Source organism: Sturnira hondurensis, unplaced genomic scaffold (assembly GCF_014824575.4).
Source record: "Sturnira hondurensis isolate 20B ecotype Veracruz unplaced genomic scaffold, ASM1482457v3 Scaffold0014099, whole genome shotgun sequence".
In the NCBI taxonomy this organism is placed as follows: domain Eukaryota; kingdom Metazoa; phylum Chordata; class Mammalia; order Chiroptera; family Phyllostomidae; genus Sturnira; species Sturnira hondurensis.
The window spans coordinates 72,960-90,363 of NW_028086730.1; the positions used below are offsets into that span (position 1 = coordinate 72,960).

At 62.0% G+C, this 17,404-nt stretch overlaps 1 protein-coding gene across 4 annotated transcripts; it reads left to right on the forward strand.

Annotated features, from left to right (window-relative positions):
- The first annotated feature begins 1,083 nt into the window (after window positions 1–1,083).
- ALDH3B1 (aldehyde dehydrogenase 3 family member B1) lies at window positions 1,084–16,449 on the forward strand. Of its 4 annotated transcripts, XM_037062521.1 has the most exons (10): window positions 1,090–1,221; window positions 6,283–6,445; window positions 9,560–9,670; window positions 9,815–9,935; window positions 10,222–10,307; window positions 10,712–10,793; window positions 11,533–11,919; window positions 12,520–12,686; window positions 14,473–14,572; window positions 15,790–16,449. In XM_037062521.1, exons 1-10 carry the CDS (start codon window positions 1,196–1,198, stop codon window positions 15,972–15,974), a joined length of 1,428 nt encoding a protein of 475 aa, XP_036918416.1. In that variant the 5' UTR covers window positions 1,090–1,195; the 3' UTR covers window positions 15,975–16,449. The 4 variants fall into 4 exon arrangements, with proteins under 4 accessions (XP_036918412.1, XP_036918416.1, XP_036918413.1 ...); XM_037062517.1 differs by lacking the exons at window positions 14,473–14,572; window positions 15,790–16,449 and adding an exon at window positions 12,952–13,899 and having other exon boundaries at window positions 1,084–1,221; XM_037062518.1 differs by lacking the exons at window positions 1,090–1,221; window positions 14,473–14,572; window positions 15,790–16,449 and adding exons at window positions 1,978–2,148; window positions 12,952–13,899.
- The last annotated feature ends 955 nt before the right edge of the window (window positions 16,450–17,404 follow it).

Here is a 17,404-nt window from a genome sequence, read left to right on the forward strand (position 1 = left end):
TCAGGTCCAGCTGGGGTAGAACCCCACCAGTCCTGCTCGCGGTGGGGCTGTGGAGCGGTCACTGCACCTCTCTGAGCCTGCTGTCTCCTCCGTAACAGAAGCATCCGACCCAGAGCCGGGAGAGGGCTCGCTCCTACTCCTCTCCAGAAGCAGGGCGCCTCAGACTGCCCGGCCAGGTCAGGACCCCTGTGCCAGGAGGTCAGGCCTCTGGGGGGGCCTTCCAGGATGTTCCTGAATTTTCAACAAGTTCAGGAATAGCCCCTGCAGGGGGAAATCCCTGGCCAGGGAGGGGCCCCTGGAGATCCTGCAAACCCGCTCCGCTCACCAGCACCTCCCCAGGGGGATCCCTGCTGGGCTGTGTGGCCTTTGACCACTGGCTGGCCCTCTCTGGGCCTGATTCCTGGCTGAGGGCATCCAGGCCCAGCGCCAGCCCAGCCCCACCTGGGGCCAGCTCTGCCTCTGCCTGGCTCAGCTCCAGATGGCAGAGCAGGGCTGTCACATGCCGAGCCACGTGACAGGCGACGGCTGGGGGCTCCATCTCACACAGAGGAGGGGGCCTCTAGAGCCCCTGACCCCTGTCCCAAGGGTCTGAAGCCTCCAGGGGTAGCAGAGCAGGTGTGGGCCCGGAGACCTCCCGTGCCCTCCCAGGTAGGCCCAGGGAGCGGGGAGGGCGGGGGTGGTGAGGAGCTTCTCCCAGGGGCCAGGTGGCCCGGGGTCCCAGGCCAGCATCCTAGGCAGACCCAGGGCGCCCAGGCCAAGGGGCAGTAGGACAGCGGTGGTAGCCCTGGGGTAGAAGGCACGGGCGATGGCACAGAAGATGCTCCTGCCCCCACACCTGTAACCCAATCACCTGCCTGTCTGACACCATCAGCAGCTTGGGAATCGCCTGCTTTGTGTTGGCTCCGACAGGTGTGACGGGGTGGGGGCCAGGGCAAAGCAGAGACGGGCCCCCAGGCACAGCCAGCTCGGGCACCTGAGGAGCAGGAGCACAAGAACCACCATGGGGACGCATCCTCGTGACAGCTGCCCTAGGGGCAGAGGGCGGCGCTCTGCCCCGGAGGTAGGAGGGGCATCTGGGAAAGTGAGCTGCCCCTGCTCCAAGCAGCCAGCTTCCAGTGTGGGTCCCAGCGCTGCCACTCGTGCCCTGCGTGGTCAAGTCCCGTCCCCTGTCTGGGACTCCATTCCTCCTTGTAAGATGTCGGGGTACAGGGGACAGACTTGGTGAGTGGGTGCTGGGGGAGGCAGTGTTGGCCGACACGCACAGGCAGGGAGCCTGGGCCCCGAGGCTGTGCTCCTGGACCCCAGCCATCTCCAGCTCTGTGCTCCATGTTCTGCAGATGGGAGACGAGGCTCCGGTGGGCTGAGCACGGGGTGGGGACTGGGCTGTCCTTGCTATTTCAGGTGACAGGGCCCCACCCCACACCATAATTCCCAGGACCACGGCCTCTCCTTCTCCAGCTGGGCCTGGGTTCCCGTCCCCAGGCCTCCGGGGGGACCCCTCAGCTCAGAGCTCCCTGGACACCTCTGTGTGGCCCCCACCAGCCACTGGCCCTCTCTGGGCCTGGATCCCTGTCTGCGATGCAGGAGGGGCTGTAGGGGCTCCCGAGTGCTCTGTAAAATCTCCTGGGTCTGAGAGACAAAGGAGAGGCTGACAACTCCATCACAGCGTCACGAGTTTGTTAAGGGAACGCGTATACGAGGTGCACCTTGCGCGGTGGCAAGGCGCGTGGGTGCATGGCAGGCACAAAGGAGTTATACAGCACAGGCCAAGGTGGATGGGGGCACGGGGTGCGACCTGTCCCAGACGTCTGAGGGAGGACGCCTTCCGCGCTTGCCTGGGGAAGGGCGGGGGCCTGTTCCGGCATCGGCATGCCTGGGGCCTAGTCGGGTGGGGGGGGCGGTCTCTGAGGGAATTTAAGGGGAGCAGTCTCCGTTTGGCCCAGGTCAGCTCTGGGGTCTGGCAGCGCAGCCGGACACACCACTGTACGGCCTCTCCCACACACTGCCGGAGGCGGTGAATCTCAGCCGGGCACCGGGCCAGGGCAGCCCCGCCCCAGGGGCCGGCCGGCCTGGGACGTTTCACAACAGCAGGGCAGGGCGGCTGGCGGAGCCGACACCGGGAGGAAGGGCAGCTTGGCAGAGCCTCAGGTACGGTGTCCTAGGGAGGCTGGGGAGACCGCGGCGAGCACGCCAGGGGCCTGGCTGCTGGGCTGGTTTGGGACTCCAGGCTGCCGGCTGCCTGGCCAGGCAGGGCCACTCAGGCCACACACAGACTGGCCTTGTTCTCCCCGAGCTCAACCGCCTGCCTGGGGAGGAAGGGGAAGCAGAGAGGGACTTCCTTCGACGAGACCTAAGCCGTGGGAGAGGGAGGGGCTGAGGAGGGGCCCAGGGGTCCCTGAGGCCAGGCTGACAGCTGGCACCTGCCAGCCTTCCTGTCACTGGGGTTATACTGAGAGGGGACCCAGAAAAACCCAGAATTTATTTATAAAAATTTGTGTATTTATTCTTACATGTTTACACTTCAGTCACCTTCAAAATCCTCTCCATTCGATGCAACACACGTATTGAGACACTTTTTCCCACGGCTCACAACAGTTTTTGAGTTCATCAACGCTAACGTCTTCTAATGCTTCTACTGTTTTTTATTTCTTCTCTTCCACATCAACAAAACACTTCCCTTTGAGGGCTTTTTTCATCTGGGGAAACAAGAAAAAGTCACTTGGAGCTATCAAGTGAATAGGGAGGGTGGGGCTTGGGGGTCAGGCTGCTTTTGGTCAAAAACTGCTGAAAACTCAGCGTGGTGTGGGCAGGTGCGCTCGTAAACCACCCATCATGAAATGGGCAAACGCGTTGAAAGAATCTTCAAAAAAAATTCACTGAAGCTGAACGCAGCCTCTCACAACAACGCCAGCTGGCGCACTGATCCAGATGGGTGCCTAAAACACTCACCCAGCAGGGGAGCCTGTACTGCAAGGGGCCCACCCTCTGGAAGAGAATTTCAGGGTTTTTTGCATCCTCCCTCGTACATCCTAGAAGGGAGCCCAGGGCCCCAGCTCTGGACCACGCGGCCCCAGGAGGGCGAGCACCCCATGCCTGGGCGGCGGTGGGCAGAGATCAAGCATCCGGGTGGCAGCACACATTTCCTGGGCCCGGCCATGTGCTAGGGTCCCGGGAGGGGGCTCCAGCCAACGACTGTGCCTCTCTGCAGGGGAGCTGATCATCAAAGGGCCTTTGCGGGCATCAGGGGGCCTTGGGCAAGCCTCGGCACAGCCTCTCCAGAAGGTGGGGCTGGGGTTGGTCCCCAGCTGCCCATGGCACCCATGAAAGGGACAGAGCAGCTGCCCAGAGATTTAGGGCACCTTGTGGACATCCAGGTTAGGGCCACAGGGGAGAGATCAGATTGGAGGCACTAGAGGATTGGACCCTCCACACAGGCTGGTGGCCTCCATCTCTAGCAGCGGAGGGGGTTCCCCGGGGCCCTCAAACCACCATGTTTACCTGTGTCACCTTCCCCAGCTCCTGCCCCCACCTGGGCTGATGTCCTTGCCTCCCTGGCACTCACACTGGTCTCAGGTCTCCACAGGCTCCCACCCCAGGGTCTCCCCACCCATCTCTGGACGGGTGGTCTCTCACGACCGGACACGGTTGCCCAGAGACACCAGCACTAAGCGTGCAGGGCTCAGCTGCCTCCCGGCAGCAGCACTCGGGGGCTCCAGGTGCTGACCCCACTTCATGGGTGGGGAAGGTGAGCCACGGAGAGGCCGAGCCAGCTGCCCAAGCTCTCCTCACTGATAAGTGGAGTTGCTAGGGTTCGAGCCCCGGTCCCATCGCACCGGGAGGGCGCTCTTAGAATGGTGGCTGAAGCTCCGGCCTCGCCTCCAGTGGGGGGTTGGAGCGTGGGGTGGGGTGGAGTTGCCCTGGATTCCTGTAGATTCTGTTTTTTCAATTTTCGGGGTGGAGAAGCCATGTGGCCTCGGGCAGGGTCCCTGCTCTCTGTCTCCTCCAGTGGGGACAACAGCGGCACCCTGTCCAGGCCATCCTGGTGGTGAAATGGGTCCCACAGGCACAGGTGACTGGAGCCGACTTTCTTATGAACTTAGGCAGCCCAGACATGCCCGGGGTGGGGAGGGAGGAGCTCGGGGGCCCAGCCCCGTTTGATGCAGGGACCCCTCATTCATGGGTCCTTTGTGAGGTCACAAGCCCTGGGTGCCCCCAGACCCCAGATGAGAGGTGGCCTTGGCTCCTCTGCTTGCCTGGGTTGTGCCCAGCTCTCCGGTCCCCAGCGGGCAGCCCTTGGGGGGCTTCCATTCAGAGTGACCAACCAGCAGGGGGCAAAGGTTGGGTGAGTTTGCCTAAGCGTTGCCAAGAGAAACCTCCTCCCCTGCCCCCCTGCTCAGAGGTGCACCGTGCCTTACATTCTTGTGGGTTTGACAAGGACTCTGATGAAAGCAAAAACAGCCCTGGGGAGGCAGGAGATGGGGTGGGCTGGGTGTGCCGGGCTCTCAGCGCCTACCAGAAGCCTGCGAGTGAGAGCCTGACCAGGACGGTGGGGGGGGGGGGGTGCGGGGCGATGCAGACCACAGAGTGCCATGTGACGAGTCCGTAGCCCACGTTTCCTGGACACTACATGCACAAACGCAAGTGCTCTGTGTGGCACTGCGTCCTTTAATCCTCAGGGCAACAGCAAGCACTCTGTCACCACCAATCACAGACAAGGAAACTAAGGCAGCGCGCAGGTGAGCAACTCGCCCGAGGTCAGGTCAATAAGGGGCAGAGCCTCGATGAGCCCAGATGGCGACGGGGTTCTTGCCCCTGGTCTTGGCCCGGCCAGGACTCCCCCCACCCAGTAGAGGGGTCAAGCCTGGAGCCGAGAGGGACTCTGTAAATGTCCCTCTTCTGCCACACTGCCACCCTCTCTAGGAAACATGGTGCCCACGGCAACCGCCCAGCGTCTCCCAACCAGAGCAGGAGGGCTGTGGGCCCCCAGTCACACCAGGGGGCCATCCCAGGGCTTCAGCTGGGCTCTCAGCACAGAGTGCCGGCTGGGCCAAGCCATCCTGTTGGCCGCAGCTGGCTCAGCTCTCAGGGCCATAGAACCTTCCAGAAAACTGAGGGCCATGGTGACAGTAGCCACTTAACAAGAGCTGGGAGCTGTGGACACACTGAGGCCCTGGGCTCAGAACCGTGCTCATTCTTGGTGAGCACCAAGCCAGCTGAGAGGGGTGCTGTCACTGTCCCCCTAAAAGGTGAGGAGGCTGGGGTACTCAGACCCCCATGATGAGCCAAGCATCATGGGGGAGGGGGGAGTGCAGGGGAGGGTCAAGGGAGGTGGGTGGGATAAAACTAGGTACTTACTGTGTGATGGCCCAGCGTGGTGGGGAGCAGAGCTCAGGGGCCACTGTGAGAGTGTGTGAGGGAGTAACCAGGGTGGGCTGCCTGCAGGAGGCATCAGGCAAGCTGAGACCTGAAAGGTAGGAAGTCAGAAAGGGCAGGAGGAAAGGGTCCCCACGGGTCCTTGGGAGCAGACGGAGAGTGAATATGTCAGAGTACTCCTCTGTTGAGTTTCAAGTAAACAAGTGGGGGGCTGGGGGAATGTTGGGGCCCCCACCCCATCTGCCTACCCTGGTTGCTGACAGCGAGGAGGCATGATTGCCCCTTTACCCCCATCCCCACCATTCCCTGCTCTTCCCTCCCAGGCCCGGGTGGGCAGCAGGGCAGCTGGGAGGCTGGAGGTCTTTCCCTCCAGCTGGGGGGCTGGGGAACGGGGAGAGGGGCCACCACCAGCCTGCCTGGCCTCCCTGGGCAGTGCTGCCAGGCTGGGGGTGGGGAGGAAGAGGATTTGGTATCTGGAACATCCCAACTGGCGGCCGTGGTGGTGGTTGGTGGACTGTCCCCGCCCTTATCAGACTCCCCCCCGATTATTCCAGGCTTGGTGGGGTGCGGGCAGCCCTGTGTCCAGGTGGAGCGCCCGACAAGGTTGTGGATGCGGCCTGGGGCTAATCTCTGTTTGGTTCCTGGCTGCCTGCCCGCCCTTAGGGGCTATGGAGTAGCCGTCCCCAAACCCACACCGGTGCTCAGGGTCCAGGGCTCTCCACCCGCTGACTACGAGGGGCCCTCGGCGTGTGCTGTCTGCGTTTGTAGGCTGGGCGAGGCCTGGCCCTCTGGGACTACCCGAGAGACCCAGGGAGGGTGTGTGTGAGCCCACAGGGCGCAGGCAGGGCTGCAGTGGGTGCCAGAGAAGGTGGGGAGCCCTGGCCCACACTCCCACTTTCTCCCCTGCAGGATGGACCCCTTCGAGGACACGCTGCGGCGGCTGCGGGAATCCTTCCGCACGGGGCGGACGCGGCCGGCGGAGTTCCGGGAGGCCCAGCTCCGGGGCCTGGGCCGCTTCCTGGAGGAGAACAAGCAGCTTCTGCTGGAGGCGCTGGCGCAGGACCTGCACAAGGTGCGGGGTGGCGGGAGGCAGGTGGGCAGGTTGGAACAGGGACATGGGGACAGCTGCCTCCTCCATGAAGTGGAGCTAAAAACCCATCCCCCTCCACCCCTTCCCTGTGCCATAACCCACTCTATCGCATTCATCCATTCCTTCATCCACTCAACTACTTACTGAGCACCTACTATGTGCCAAGTACTGTTCTGGGATTTGGGGATGCGACAGGGAATAAAACAAAATCCAGTGTGCAGCCAGCCGGCCTTGACAAAACATCAGTAAATCAATAACCACGTGGTGTGTGGGCGGTAGAAGCACCGGTTTGGGTTTGGGGGCAGGAGAGGGGCAGGGTGAGGGTGCCGCTTCACACTGTGGTCAGGGAAGGTTTCTCTGAGAAGAAGGCCTCTGAGCAGAGACGTAAGGAGGAGGGGAAGGAGCCATGTGGATCCTGAGGGAAGTGGCAAAGGCCCTGGGGCAGGAGGAGCTGGGAGCTGTGCTTGAGGGGCAGCAGCGAGGCCCACGCGGCTGGAGGGGCCTCACAGACGGCAGGCCTTCAGCCGCCCCCAACCCCAGCAGCAGCCGAGGCGAGGCCCCAAGATGCACGCGTTTTCCTAGGTGGCTCTCCCTCCCCAGCTCCCAGGGCTCGCCTACTCAGCTACCCCTGGGGCTCCCCTGGGCCTGTTACAAAGGCCGGGGTTCCCAGACCCACCCCTTGCGTCCCACCAGCCCCTTACCACCTGGCACCCCAGGGCCAGCGGCTCTGTGTCAGGGGGCCCTTTGGCAAGGCCCTGGCTTTGATCCTTAACACCTGGGATGAGCCTGCAGCGCATGCTGGCCGCCGGCCGGCCCCAGGAGACAGTGGTGCCACGTTGGCTTGTGCTGAGCTTGTGAGTCCTAAACCTGGAGTGTGTCCCCTGCAGGGCCTGGGGCCTCCTGAGGTCCCACATGAGACCCTGCATTGACCTCTGGGTTTCACCCCTTGCTGCTTGCTGTTTACGCCCTCAAGGGCCAGCCAGCCCACATGTGCCCCCCCCCACTTTCCAGTGGGCCAGCAGGGGTGACTGAGGTCATTGGCAGGGCCAGAGTCCCTCAGCAGCTTCCTTAGGACCCACCCTATTCACAGCAGCCAGCCAGGTGCCTGCCCTGTCCCTGCGGTAGTCACAGATTTGGAGCCCAGTAGCATCCAGAGTCATGAGTGGGGTGCGTCCCCATTCCACGGGGACAGCAGAGGCTGGCCACAAAGCCTCGTCCTGAGGATATGGCCTCTTGGCAACCCCTGCTCCTTTTCTCTGTGTCCCCAAACCTTCTCTTTAGCTCTGCTGCAGCCAGGTGACACCAGGGCCCCTCATCGGCCTTTTCTGGAATCATCTGCTGCCCCATTTATGAAACCAGGGCTCCTGACCAAATTCTCCACAGCTCTCCACAACCCAGGGGGCGGGCTTTGCCTCCCTGTGGGGAGTGTCCCGCTCACTGGGCCTGGTCGGGGGACAGGAACCCCCACAGCGCCTCTGCCACCATCCACCTGCTGGCTCAGCTGCCCTTCCCCCGGACACCTGAGCCAACTGCCTATCTGGTCCCTTTCCTCCCTCTGGCTCAGGTTTCCTTCCCAGCTCCTCATGGCTCCAGGAGCCGGGCCCCACAAAGGGTGCAGCAGCCCAGAAAAGCCACCCGGTTCCTCCCTTCGGCTTGTGAGCTCTGTCCCCATCCCTTGCAGTACGTGGCACCTGCCTGCCCGGTTCTGCATGAACCCTCTCCTTGAAACCCAGCAGGATTTCCAGGTAGGGTGGTCGCGGGGACAGCCCTACAGGAGGCTCAGAGAGAGCACACAGCCCGCCTCAAAGCGGCCTGCTCTCCCCAATCCCAGAGTTCAGCGGGGTCTAGACTGTCCCTTAAACCAGCCCATAGGCAACCTACCGGGTACAGTGGTCAGGCCCCGCAGCTCCGGGGGCAGAGGCAGGGGCTGGGCACAGAGGGATGGGGCAAGCACACAGGTGTTGGGAAGCAGCTTAATCCAGGCTTCACTTCCCAGCAGCGAGGGTGGGTGTGGCTTCTCCCACCCCCCAAGTTCCCAGGGCCCTTCTCCTCAGCACTTGGCTGTGGCCCTGGCCTTGCACTGGCTTGCTGAGTGACCCTGAGCAGAGCATCCCCATCTCTGGGCTTTGGTTCACCCTCAAAACCACTCTGGCACCCCTTGGACTGTTGCCCTGCCCTCTTGCAGGGGAGAGCTTGTGACAGCCAAGTCTCAGCCTTCAGGACAGCTGGACTCTGGTGTCTCTGACCATAGGTGTCTCTGACCACGCTACCTGAAGCCTATGGGCTGAGTCTCTCCTTCTTGGTAGGGGTGGGACACGCACATGGAGACAGGGATCAGGACAACGTCCCATGGACAGCTGCCTCCTCCCTCCTGCCCTGGAAACCTGACAGTGATGCCCGGCCCCTGGGCTGTGGGAATTGACGGCACTTACCCCAGGATGCCTGTCCCCAGTGTCCCTTGCAGACTGATATCCACAGAGCAGGCCACAGTGGGGCACACAGACAATCCTGTTAAAACCTAAGTTCGCTCCTGTCTCTACTCTGACATCCTCAGCCCGGCTGCCCGGCCCCATTGCCTCGCCCACTCTGCTCCTGGCTAGTCAGGGAGACAGTGAGCCTGGGTCCACCTCAGGGCCTTTGCATGTGCTATGCCCTCTGCCTAGAATGTCCTGCCTCCAGATGTTCCTGGGCTCCCTTTCTTTACTGCTCAGTTGCGGCCTCATCCCAGAGCCGGTGCTGGCCCTCGTGCAGAAAATGGAGCAAACACACATACATACACGCAGTTGAACACACACCACTCACTCAAGCATTTGCACACACACACACACACACACTCCAGCAGTCTCGTCCCAGTGTAGTAGCCAGGGTCCCCGCGACCACGTTGATGTCTATGGACAGGCTTTCTCTCTGTTCCGGCCACTGCTGCGTCCCTGGCTCGAGAACAGCACTGCCTGCCCTCACTGAACGTGGACAGATTGGGTGAATAGGGAAGTAAGAGCAGGCCTTGCCTGGAGGAGGCTGTGCCCTGTCCAGGCCTCCGGCTACCCGCTGACCCTGGTTCCAGGGCCACGTCCTGCCCCTGCCCCTCCCCTACAGGGAGCCTTTGAGTCGGAAGTGTCTGAGTTCAGCATCAGCCAGGGCGAGATTAACTTGGCGCTCAGGAACCTGCAGGCCTGGATGAAGGACGAGAAAGTAGCCAAGAACCTGGTGAGAGGGCCTGGGGTGGGGTCAGGCAGGGGGGCTGTAGGGTTGGGTTTCCCCACTGGACCTTCTCTGGGGTGGAGGGTGGTGCCGAGGGGCTGGGGTCTCAGTCCCTCACCACTTACCATGCTGCACCCCCTTCCTGCACAGGCCACGCAGCTGGACTCCGCCTTCATCCACAAGGAGCCCTTCGGCGTGGTACTCATCATCGCCCCCTGGAACTACCCTGTGAACTTGATCCTGGTGCCCCTGGTGGGAGCCCTCGCTGCAGGTGAGAACCAAACCTCCACCTCCCACCTGTCCTCTCCCGTGTGCTCACGGGCCATCAGAGCCCGGGAGGAGCGGGCTGCTGGCCTCAGGTGGCTGAGAAAGTCTGGCTCACCATCCCCAGGCTGTGTGACCTTGGGGTGACCTCATGTCACCTCTCTGAGCCAGATTCTTCACCTGAAGGTGGAGTGAGGCCGACACCTGCGCTGCAGGTGTGAGAGGTGAATGGAGACCGGGGGTGGCCTCCCCGCTCCCAGCCCTTGCCCTGCCCTGCTCTGCTCGCCCTGCAGGGAACTGCGTGGTGCTGAAGCCCTCTGAGATCAGCCAGAACACTGGGAAGGTCCTGGTGGACATGCTGCCCCGGTACCTGGACCAGGTGGGCAGAGGCAGGCGGGCCCCGGGCCTGGGTGGGACCCGAGTCCTCAGCTCACTCCTGCCTCCCGTGGGTGGTGTGGCCACAGCCACGTGGCTGCCCCTGCTCAGCCTCATTTCCCTCCTAGTAAAACAGATGGGTGGGACCGCAGCCACGCCTGAGGAGCCTGTCTCCTGGGGTCCCTCTCTGTCTTCTGGTGGGCCCTGCTCCCCCAGCCATGGCCTCGACCCTCCCACCAGCTGCCAGACCTTAACCCCTGCGCCCCACTTCATCCCCACCCAGACCACCCAAAGCCATGGCAGCCCAGGGTAGGCCAGGCTGGGGGGAGCTGTCCCGGGCAGGCAGGCCTCCCGTGGGGCTCCCAGGCCGGGGTCCCTGGCAGAGCCCCCCACTGTCCCTCCATGCAGAGCTGCTTTGCCGTGGCGCTGGGCGGGCCTGAGGAGACGGGGAAGCTGCTGGAGCACAAGTTCGACTACATCTTCTTCACAGGCGAGGGGCCCGCTGCGCGTGGGGGCGGACGGCGTGCGGGATGGGAGCATGTCCCGAGTCTTCATAGACCCGGAGGTGTCCACAGGGACAGGAGCAGCCAGGACCACGGGGAGGGAGCAGGAGTTGCCAAGGGCAGAGAAGTGACTGGGTTTTCGGCTCCTGGGCAGAGGGAGCCAGGGGAAAAGGCCAGGGTCACCGCAGAGAGCCGGGGCCAGGTGAGGGCAGGGATCTCCAGGTCTCAGGATATGGGGGCTTTACATCAGGGGAGGCCGAGTAGGAGTGAACTGTGAAATCCAGATCAACCCAGAGGGGAGGTGGGGACAAGCTGGGGGCAGTGGAGATGGCAGGGGCGGCGGGGGCAGGGCTGCCAGGGGAGGTTGGAGAGGGGAGACCCAAATATCTGAGCCTACAGCTGGGCTCCAGCCTCAGCCTCAGGTGATGGGGGCGCTGAAGGTTCTAGAGAAGCATGGACAGGCGGCGAGAGGCTCTGGGCAGCGTGTGTCAGTTACCTGCAGGGGTGAGCTGGGGATCAGAGGCAGGAAGCGGGCAGAGGGGACCTGCAAAAGGCCCTGCTGGTGCAGCGACTGGCAAGGGAGAGCCTGTTGAGGCCCCGCCCCGGCCCAGGCCACCAGTCTGGGAGACATGAGACAGGAAGTGAACCCCCCGAAAGGGGCCCCAGACCAAGGCCACCCCACCTGGTCCAGGTGAATGAAGTCACTCCGTTTTCCCTCACCCCCAGGGAGCCCTCGGGTGGGCAGGATCGTCATGACTGCGGCCGCCAAGCACCTGACGCCCGTCACACTGGAGCTGGGGGGCAAGAACCCCTGCTATGTGGATGACGACTGCGACCCCCAGACCGTGGCCAACCGCGTGGCCTTCTTCCGCTACTTCAACTGTGGCCAGACCTGCGTGGCCCCAGACTATGTCCTCTGCAGCCCTGAAATGCAGGAGCGGCTGGTGCCCGCCCTGCAGAGCGCCATCACCCGGTTCTATGGCGAGGACCCCAGAAGCTCCCCGGACCTGGGCCGCATCATCAGTGACAAGCATTTCCAGCGGCTCCAGGGCCTGCTGGGCTGTGGCCATGTGGCCATCGGGGGCCAGAGTGACGGAAGTGACCGCTACATCGGTGAGTCCCCCTCTCCTGGCCACGGGACCCCCTGGCTGAGGCCCTTCCACACTGGAGGCCACAGCTGGGCCGAGATGGGCCCTGAGGTTCCCACGGTCCCGCTGCTGGTGTCCAGCTGGGTCCATGGCCCTGGAGCCACAATTCCACGGCACTAACGCCACAGGTCACTGTGGTCCAAGCCCGTGACCCCACGACTCCCAGGCTGGGCTTCCCCGAGCTGGGCCCCCAGCATCCCAGAGCACCCGAGGGCTCAGACTCCCAGCTTCCCTCCCGCCATCTGCTGCTCCACGGCCGTGACCCAGGTCCCGTGGGCCCATGATTCCCGTCCGTGGCACACGCCGGGCTGCTGTTACAAAGCAGCTCCCAGCCTCTGGGCCACACATCTCTGTGGTGAGGCTGTCACTCCAACGGGCTGGGACCTGGGACCTTGGCTCCAGGGGTCTGAGGTCCCATCACCCCCGTGACCATAGACCAAGGCTGGGGATCCTCTGGGCCCTGGTTCCCGGTCGCTTCTCAGGGGCCGTGGAGAGACTGTTCCCTAGAACCTCCCCGAGCCCGGGGCCCCGGGTCCGGGGCTGAGCCGCGCCCTGTGCCCAGCAGCCCCCACGGTGCTGGTGGATGTGCAGGAGACAGAGCCGGTGATGCAGGAGGAGATCTTCGGGCCCATCCTGCCCATTGTGAACGTGAGGAGCCTGGACGAGGCCATCGACTTCATCAACCGCCGGGAGAAGCCCCTGGCCCTGTACGCCTTCTCCAACAGCCACCAGGTGGGGCTCGGGCAGGCCTGCGCAGAGGCTGAGTCGGGTGCTGGCCGTGAACCAAGGGACCGGAAGGATAGCGGGCCCCGGCCCCTCTGAGCTGTCCCAAGAGATCCTGGGTGGCGGCAATCTTGGCTCTGCCTCTGTCATCTCTCCTGGAAACTGCCCCCACCCTCCCCTGCTCTCCTGGCCACCCTTGCCTGGGTGCTCAGTAGGCAGCTCCCAGGACCTTCTCTAGCGTCGAGCATCCCCACCTGCCCCGTCTCCATCTCAGCCTGTTGGCCGCAATGCCCCCTTTCAGCGTCTGGCTTACAGACAGCACACACACGAGGTGGCACAGGGAGAGCGAGTGACCGGAACGCACAGGCCAGGCACCAGCCCTGATTCCCACCCTTGGCCCCTCGCCTCTAGCCCCCTTCTCTGCTCGTCCCTGGGGGCAGCCTGGAGCCTCGAGGGCAGGTGTCCCCAGTTCAGGACACACCACTTTGCTTCACCCAGCTCTCATGAGGTCCCTCCCAGACCACACAATATTTTTTGGAACAAACTCTATATTTTGGGAGAACAAGATTTACAGAAGTATCAGAGGCAGCTCGGGGACCGCAGACCCCACACCCATTCGTGTGGTCAAGGGCCTGCACACCGGTCGGAACTGGGGAGCGGACACTGGGGCATCACTGGTAACTGTGCTCTAGACTAGGTTCAGTTTCACCAGTTCTTCCTGCCCCAGGGGCCTGGCCAGGGTCCCCCTGCAGCACATGGCTGTCACGGCTCCTCTGGGCCATGACTGACTGGGGAGCTTCTGGGTCTCAGACTTGCCTGTCCTGTTTTTCATCCCTTCCTTCCCTCTCCGGGTCTACAAGACGACTTGGGTCTGTGCTGCATTTTCTGCACCCAGCCCTTCCTCCAGGAGCCCTGGTTTATCTGGATCATGTTCACTTTAGAAAGCGCAACACAGGGATTTTGGAATGGGAGTCACCTGGCATCATGGCTGCTCTGACTGCCCAGACCTGGTCCCTGGAGAGAGTGACACCTAAGCCTCGTCTCAGCCCAGGTGACTCGCCCTGAGGTCCCTGGAAGCCCCGGTGCTCCTGCTCCATCCGCTGTGGCTTGAGTGCTGGTGGCAAGTGACCTCTGTGCCCACAGCTGGGGGCGCCACTCGGCCCACCATCAGATGAGCCTTGACCCGGGGACCATCTGAGGGTCACGCATTGCAACCAAATATAATGACAACGTAATGTCTGTCATCCTCTTCACTATTCAAGTAAACCTATGGATAGAAAAGGTCTTCACAAAGCCAAGCAAAGGCCAAGTCCATGTTTCTAAAACACCGGTCTGACCAGGGGGTCACGTCCCACCTCCCTGTGCCACACATCATGCAACCCCGCCCCAACCCTACTTCCGGTCCCTTGGCCACCCCACCTGCCCTGCACTCTGCCTGGGAGGGGCCCCCAGAGGGGGCCACCTCTGCCTGAATGACCCCTAGCCCCTTTGGACTCGGCAGGTACATCACACCCCTCTCCTCTCCTGGGACACCTCCCCTGCACACTTCACATCCCCAGGCAAAGGCCGCCGTCCCACCTCCCCTTTATGCCAGTCTGTCCCCAGCACCCTGCACCTGAGAGCAGATGCTCAGGAATGTGTCCTGACCTGGGAGGCTGGTGGCAGGCAGCTATACAATGCCCTCTGCTGGTCCCACCACTCCCTTCAGCTCACACGGGTAGGCTCAGCCCCTCCCTGGGCCAGCAGGCTGGCTTCCTGCTGCCCAGCCACTCAGACACTTGCCGCTTCTTCCCAGGTGGTCGAGCAGGTGCTGCACCAGACCAGCAGCGGGGGCTTCTGTGGGAACGACGGCTTCATGCACCTGACCCTCGCCAGCCTGCCGTTCGGAGGAGTGGGTAGGTGCCAGCAGAGCCTGAGTCCTTACCTACTTATGTGATTGATGGCACTGCAGCCCCTCCATCCTGCTCCCTTCCGTAGAGTCTGGAGAGAACCTTCAAGACCTGCCTCTGTGTTGACATATGTGGGCAGGGTCGGTCTGGGAGTGAATCTGACTGTCCTCCATCCAGGGAAACCCCCCGGCGCTCCCATGAGGCAGTGATCAGGCTGGGCCCCCGACTCGAAGCTCCTGGAGGCCAGCACTTCCTGATTTGGCCTCCCTTCCCAGCATCCCTGCCTGCTGTCCCAGCCAAACTGAGCTCTGCCGGGTCCTAACAAGCCATGGGTCAGGCACCTTCAAGGATCTCTGAGTTTTGCCTAAGTCTGGGTCCCTCTTGCCCAGACCCGCCCTCTTCATCTGGTCAAATCCACATCCCTCAGGGCTTACTCCAGGAAGCCCTCCTTGATTACCTCCAAATCCCCCAGGCTGGATCCCCACCCCCAGACTCCTCAGTGCAGAAGCTGACTCATCCTTGACCACCTCCCTATTTAGACGCTGAGGATTCACAACACAGCACTTACTGTGTCCATGGGTCTGGACACACACCCAGTCCCCCACAACTCTAGGAGGGAGGGGCTGTTCTCACCCTATGGCACAGAGGACACCAAGGCAAAGTCATCTGCCACCTAGTTCAGAGCTGAGATGCAATCCCATGCAGTCCCTCTAGAATCCACATTCTTTTTTTTTTAAAGATTTTATTTATTTATTTATCTTTAGAGGGGAAGGAGAGAGGGAGAGAAACATCAATGTATGGTTGCCTTTTGTGCGTCCCCTGCTGGTAGTTAGCCTGCAAGGAACTGGCCTGCAACCCAGGCATGTGCCCTGACTGGGAATCGAACCGCGATAGCCTGGTTCGCAGGCCTGAGCTCAATCCACTGAGCTACGCCAGCCAGGGGTTAGAATCCACATTCTTGACCAGTCTGCTCATCTTGCCTTAACACCTCATTCGGTACCTGGTGCCCCCAACGTTTATTGAGCTGCTACCAGGATCAGGGCTAAGCCCCTTACCCAGGCTGTCAGGACCAGCCAGCCCACTTTACAGACCAGGAAACCGAGGCTTGAAGGAATGAAGTAGCCCATCCAGGTCACACTGTGTGATTGGCAGAACCCACATCTGTCTGATGTTGCCTCAGCTGGCCAACAAGGGCCTGACTATGGTGTTTTCTACCACTGCAGGTGCCAGTGGCATGGGCAGCTACCATGGCAAGTTCTCCTTCGACACATTCTCCCACCACCGTGCCTGCCTGCTGCGCTGCCCTGGGATGGAGAAGGTTTACGCCATCCGCTACCCGCCCTACTCACTGCGCAACCTGAGGGTGCTGCTGGCGGCCATGGAGACCCGAAGCTGCACCCTGCTCTGAGCCCACCTTGGGCACCAGGCACCAAGGGTCCCTTCCAGCTCATGCCCGGGTCCTACGCTGTCACCTGTGGCTGGTGGAGACTCGACCTAGGGTCCTAGGCACAAGGAGGAAAGACTTGCCAAGGCCACAACCCAGCCCAGTGCTTGCCCTTCTCCCTCTTAGGGTGTCCCTCTTCTGGCCCACAGCTGTCCTCTAACTAGGAGGGGCTGATCAAGGAGTGTGCAAAATCCACGAGCCACCAGTCCTGGGCACAAGTGGGCACCTCTACACCACCCCCTTCCTGTGGAAAGGGCAGCAGAAGGGGCGCTGACATCGGGTCCAGGCCACATGGTGGACCTGTTGTGACCCAGGCTGTCCCTGTCCTGAGCTGCTCCTGTCTCCACAGTGGAGATGACTAACACCTGCATCTCTGAGATGGTTGCAAGATTAAGTTTAGGAGCTTAATAAACATGAGTCGCTGACCCCTAGCTCCAGACATCCTGTCTCCTCGTTTGAGCGGCTGAGGCTGCTTCCCTCCTCTCTCCCTGCGGGTCAGGCTGAGATGCCTGCAGCAGGATCTCCCTTCCCTTCAGCTCAGGCTTCTTGGGAGCTCTGAACACACTCCTGTCCTCCAGGTGGCCAGCCCTGGGAGCTTTACCCACATCACGTCCCACACCAGACTCATCCTATTCCCTGTCCTACTCATCTTCTGGGGCGCTGACACCATGGAACAGTCCCCCATACGCTCAGCCACAAAGCCCCACTCACCGGCCTCCTGCTCAATGTCGCCTTTCATCTCCCTAGTGTCACCACTCAGTAATCCCGATGATTTCATGGCACCACACAACTGCCCTGATCCACACATCAACCCCTCCATTCAGAGCCATCCATAACTCACCTCCGCCCCAGGCTCGGCACTGACCCTCCCACAGCTTCCTGGACTGTGCCAGCCCTTGGCCGGAAACCCTGCAGCGGCTCCCCGCTGCCCACACATCAGGACCCGTAACGGTCCTTGGGAAATTCTGCCACGGCCCTGTGCCCACACGCTTGGCTTGTTCTTGGCCTCCTCTAATGCAGGTGACGTGTCCTTTTCGGGAAGACCTCTGCATGCAGAGGATCCCTGCCATTGTCGTCCTGCTCAACTCCTACCCGCATTCGGCTTCAACATCACCTCCTCCAAAGCCTTCCCTGACCACCTCCCATTCCCCGCCCCCCGCACGTACACACGAGCATGAGGCCTGAGGGCACTTCTCTACGTATGTCTGCAGCCTCCGGTGTCCCTCTGCCAAATTCACTGAAAGGATCACAGATTTGGTGGCTGATGAGGGCCGGGGCTCTCGAGTTATAAAGATCCAGGTGCGGCTCAGGAAGCAGCACTTCGCAGCTCTGCGGCTTAGGCAAAGTTGACTAAACAAGGCCGTGTCCCAGCTTCCCCATCGGTAAAACCAGAA